The 5,494-nt window shown below is 48.9% G+C and overlaps 1 protein-coding gene across 1 annotated transcript; it reads right to left on the minus strand.

The window, feature by feature from the left end:
* Positions 1-378: 378 nt before the first annotated feature.
* LOC123456709 (zinc finger BED domain-containing protein 4) lies at positions 379-4,540 on the minus strand. The gene has a single exon (XM_045140853.1). It carries the CDS (start codon positions 4,188-4,190, stop codon positions 684-686), a length of 3,507 nt encoding a protein of 1,168 aa, XP_044996788.1. The 5' UTR covers positions 4,191-4,540; the 3' UTR covers positions 379-683.
* Positions 4,541-5,494: the final 954 nt, after the last annotated feature.

The raw sequence follows: 5,494 nt of genomic DNA on the forward strand, positions 1-5,494 counted from the left end.
ATTGTGAAAGGAATCTGACAACTGTTATTTCATTCTGATGTCTTTGGGATTCTATAGTACCCCAGTGATGGCTGAATCTTCCCTGTCATAGAAAAACATCTAAACGCCTAAGGCTTTTCTCATGGCTGCAATAACACAAGCTATTTCCTCAAAGAATCTTGGTCTTATCAAATTGGGGGTCAGTGCACATATCTTAAGAGATAGCTTCATAGCGCAAAGACACTAAATCAGAGGCATGGAGATTTGATCCACAGGCCATCTGCTGTAAACGTGTTGTATTATGCAATGACTAACATAAGTATGGATTTATAACTTGGATCCAATTTCAAGGAGCACATGATAAATGGGATATCTCTGAGTTAACTGACAAACTGAATAAAAAAGCTACACATAAAATTGTTTACATCTTCTCTCCATTCTAGGAAAACAAATTATACCCCTAACTTTTAAAAACCTTTACAGTTAGGAATTAAACCTGATCACCCTATTTCATAACTGACAAGACAGGCTGTTTCTAGTGGACTTCTAAAACACGCCACGATACCTGGCCAGAAGGAGTAAGGCACATGTGGGCATATATGAGAGCTGGCAAGTGGGCCCAGATGCCTGATCTGGTGTCCTCCATGGCCCTGCCAGGCAAGTCAGCCCTGGCACAACAGTCAGCACTTGTGGCCTGTCGTGTGCTAGTACTGAAAGTATATCAAGGGAAGATTAACTTTCAAGAAAATCAGCTTTTCAAAATGCTCCGTGGTGAGCCTGGGCTGGAAGCTGCCAGCTTCTGTGGGTGTACTGAAGAGCTTTTCTGAGGGGACTGTACTTGGGGGGCAGCCCAAAAACCTGACTGCCAAGGTAGAAAGCCCCGGCCAGGAGGACCGCTTCAGGTTCCAGTAGGTAAGCGGGTCACAGCTGTGCTCCAGCACCTCTTCCTCCAGATACGCGAGCACCATGTCTTCAGGCAGCTTCTCTCTCTGACTTCTTCTCTTCATTGGTGCCACAAGTGACCACAGGCTCTCCTCCACACTAGAGTCTTTCGATGGGGACCCTGAGTCACAGCCATTGGAGGTGGCCATGTCCTCTGAGGTAGAATTCAGTATTTCTAGCTCCCTGATTAAATCTTGCCTGTACTGCTCCATCTCCTCCTCTGTGAACAGGGAGGCTTTGTAGCGAGGGTCCAGCAGTGTGGCAAAGATGTACCTGGGGTCATGGAGGGTGGCGGACAGGCGGCTCGCCATGGCTTCCTTCAGTGACTTCAGCATGGTGTCAATGCCCATTGTCTCTCCAAAGAGCATCTCGACTTTCCTGCTGAGAATGTGGATCATGGGAATAACCTGGCTCAGAGTGGACATGTGGGCGCTCATCTCCCGACTTGCAGCGTCAAAGGGTCTCAGCACATGACATACAGACTGCATGACCTCCCACTGGTCACAACTGATCAGTTCTCTGAAGTTACACTCAATGGACACCTCATTAACTGCCCTCTTTTGCTCGATGAGCCGTTCAAGCATGTGGAATGATGTGCTCCACTTGGACGGCACGTCCTGGATCAGCTGGTGCTGTGGCAGCTCATACTCCTTCTGCAGCTCAGCAAGCTTCTCTCTGGCTCTGGGTGATCGATGGACCCGCTCACACAGCTTCCGAGCAATGCTCAGTAAGTTCTGCACCATCCTCTGGCTCTTGAGGGCCTCGCTCACAATCAGGTCCACCGTGTGGCTGAAGCACTGCACACTTGAGCGTTCCCCCTCACTCAGTGTCTCACCTATGCTTGGGTTGTCAGTGACTGTGATGCCGACCTGAAGGCCAATGGAGGTCACCCAGGCTTCCCACCAGCACTCCAGCTGCTTCTGAATGCTGTTGCCGCTATAGTCACAGTCAATCTGTGATACGTCTAAAAGTGCTGAACAATGGTGGTCCTCACAATGTGGTCGGACAGAGGATGCAAAGGTGACCCAGTGAGCTGTGAGGGTTAGGTACTCACGGGTCTGGCTACTCATCCATATTCCAGAGGTGAAATGGACCACACCACTCTCAGCTTCCTTCAGATGTGACATAATTATTTGTTTCACATTGTCATACATACCTGGTATAGCTGTCCTAGAGAAGTAGGAAGGGGAGGGTAAAGAGTACTGAGGTTTCAAGTATTCAAGCAGCCTGTTAAAGCCAACATTGTCTACAAAAGAGTATGGCTGAAGGTCAAGTGCAATCATTTCAGCTATGAGACTTGTGATTTTTTTGGCAACGGGGTGAGAGTCATAGAACTTTTCCGTGGTGTCACAGAAAGAGGAAGCTCCCAACGTCTCCATGCTTGGTGGCCCACGGATGCCCGGAGAGCATGGCACTGTGGCCTCTGAGACGTCAGTCTTGAGCACGTGGCCATGGAACCGCTGTAGATGTCTCAGGAGGCAGCTGGTGCCCAGATTGGTGGGTTTCTTGCCGCGGCTGATGGTCCGGCCGCAGTGCAAACACACTACCTTAGTGGAGTCTGCAGAACAGATAGAAAAGTGGTTCCACAGCTTTGAGGTCTTCTTGCTGTTTGCAGGGAACATGCCTTGATGTTTTTTTCTGACTACTGCTGGCAAGTCAGTTAATTTGGAGGAACTTTCTGCAGAAGCCAAAGTGGCATATGGAGAATTTGCCAAACTTGTACCAAGAAAGCCCTTCTGGCTCCCAACAACCTCAGGGTGGCGTCTGTACAGATGCCGCATCAAACAGCTGGTACCCACATCTCCCTTCTTCCCCCGACTGATGACACAGTTACAGTACCGACACACTGCCTTCAGACTGTCCATGGGGGCCAGAGAAAAGTGGTGCCAGACTTCTGACTTCAGTCTTTTCATGACCTTTTTGTTCTGCTGGAAAACAGTGCCTGATTCAAACCTTGGACTTGCCATGTTTCCCAACTGCTTCTCTGGAGAGGATACCACAGAGGCCTCACCTGGATCATCGGAAGATGACAACATGGACATATTTTCCTGGGACATGATGTCTCCAGGATTTGAATGTGACGGTATGTCACTGCCCTGCCTGTCTGGGGATGAGGAAGCAGAAGGAAACTCTTTGGCTGGCTTCCCTGGAGATGAGGATACAGAATTCGGATCCCCCTCTGGGGGCAGCAGGGCAGGCAGCAGAGTTGGGGGTGTGGGATACAAAGGTGGGATACCCATGCTGCCTCCGTTCTCCTGGAGCACAATGGAGCGGTGCGCTCTCCACATGTGTCTGATGAGGCAGCTTGTGCCCAGGTCCTTCCCATTCTTCCCTCTGCTGAACTCGTTCATGCAGTGCACACAGACAGCTTTGGAGCTGTCAAGTGGTGACAGATAGAAGTGCTTCCAGACAGCTGACCTCCTCCTTGACCCAGATGTGCTCTTGGGAAGGGGAAGGTTTCTCTCTGTCATACTCTCTGCAGTGTCATCATAATGGATCATGGAAAGGTGGGGGGACAAGCTCACCAGGGCCTCTTCTCTGCTATACTTCTCGCTGACAGACACGTCTGAGGACACCTCTTCAGAAGAGACCATAGACTCTTCCATTATCCGGTCAGGGGATGGGATCTTAGGAGCCATTTTCTGTACAAGTCTGATGGGTGAGAGTGCAGTACTGAGGTCCCCTACATCTGCAGGCTGTGGTGGAAGCAGGAGCGAGGGGGCAGGAAAGGAAGACCCTGCTGACATACTTCCATCTTCTTGAATGAGCTTGGTGGGATGGGCCCGCCTCACGTGTCTCATGAGGCAGCTTGTACTTAAGTCTTTTTCATTTTTGCCCCTACTGAACTCCTTCATGCAGTATGTGCATATTGCTTTAGTGCTGTCTCGGGGCGAGATGAAGAAATGCTTCCAAGCAGGAGATTTCTTCCTGGAGCTTATATGTCGGCTGGAAAGAAGGCTCTGAGTCACAGCTTCCATGGCTACGTTGTACAGTGTGCTGCTATACTGGGAGAAAAGCGATCCATAGTCATCCTCACTCTCAGCAGGTAAGTATTTCCCAGGGGCCTGACAGGGACAGCTTGCCACCCTGATTTCTGCCTGCTCATCACCACTGTCTGTCTGTCTCATGTCCTCCGGCTCACTCTTAAAGTCCACTCTTTCCAAATCATGAGTAGGGATTTGGTCATCTTCCTTCTCTATTTTGAAACTTACTTTGTCTGAACTAAAATCACTGTCCCCTTTGGGACAAGCTTCCTGCTTATCATCCATGGCCAAACATAACTATCCTGGCTGCTTCATCATCCCGACATTTCAGGTTAATAAAATTGCCCCAAATGCTCACTGGTGCCCCAGATGCAGATTCCTTTACTTTTTCATAATAATTCCATCTTTGAGGTGTTTCTATTCATATGGCTGGTCATGAATGTACTGGAAACAAAGTGTGCCATGCACATGGGCACACTGTGTCACAGGGCACAGAGTATTCTCTTCAGTGGTGCTCCTACTCAACGCTTCTCAGTGTGGACAACAATGTGGGGAGCAAAGATTTGCTTCTGGTCTCAGACAGGAGACCCACCATGCTGACAGCCCATACATGATCCTTCTACACTTCCTGGGGCGTCGGCTCGGCGCAGCGCGGGCCCGCGGGCTGCGGACGACGCGGCGGGCGCGCCCATTCATTAGCCGCTTTGTCTGCCCCGCCGCCCCGGCCCCGCCGCCTGCGACGCCGGACGCTGCGCCCCTCCCAGGGCCCCGTGCGGCTCGGGCTGCATTCTTTTTATTAATTTTTATTTATTTGTTTATTCATTTGAGAGAGACAGAGAGAAAAAGAGGGAGAGAGAGAGAGAGAGAGAGAGAGAGAGAAAGAAAGAGAGAGATTGAGAGAGAGAGAGAGAGAATGGGTGCACCAGGGCTTCCAGCCACTGTAAACGAACTCCAGATGTGTGCGCCCCCTTGTACATCTGGCTAACGTGGGTCCTGGGGAATCGAGCCTTGAACCAGTGTCCTTAGGCTTTACAGGCAAGCGCTGAACAGCTAAACCATCTCTCCAGTCCCCTATTTGCCTTCTTAAGACTTAAGAAATTAAGTTGTAAAGATACAAGTCTTTGTCCTTTGCACTTATATTCATTAATCAGCTGAAAAAAAAATTACCCATGAAAGTTTAACCTTCCTGAAGCTGGCATGCTTCCACCCTGTTGTGCATTTTCAGATATTGTGTTACAGGCAGTATGTTCTTCATAACCACAATGTTGAAGTGTTTGAAAGGAGCTATCTTTATCAGCACGAGTCATGGTTTTGACTGGCATGATTCTGGTGTCTCGTCTCTCACACATTTGTCATAAGGGTTTTTTTTTTTTTTTTTTTTTGCTTAATCCATACACCATGGTGATTTGTGGTCAATGGTTGCACACTTGGACCTTGGACTATAGTCTTACACTGGTACCTTGTAGTAGTTGACAACATAAGCTATAGAATCAGTTATGTGGGCATCATAGAACTTAATTTAAGCCACAAAATGTGATATAAAGTGAAGTAAGATTTTGTTCCTTTCCAAGGCATCATAGATGACACTG

The sequence above is a fragment of the Jaculus jaculus genome, chromosome X (genome assembly GCF_020740685.1).
Source record: "Jaculus jaculus isolate mJacJac1 chromosome X, mJacJac1.mat.Y.cur, whole genome shotgun sequence".
NCBI lineage: Eukaryota > Metazoa > Chordata > Mammalia > Rodentia > Dipodidae > Jaculus > Jaculus jaculus.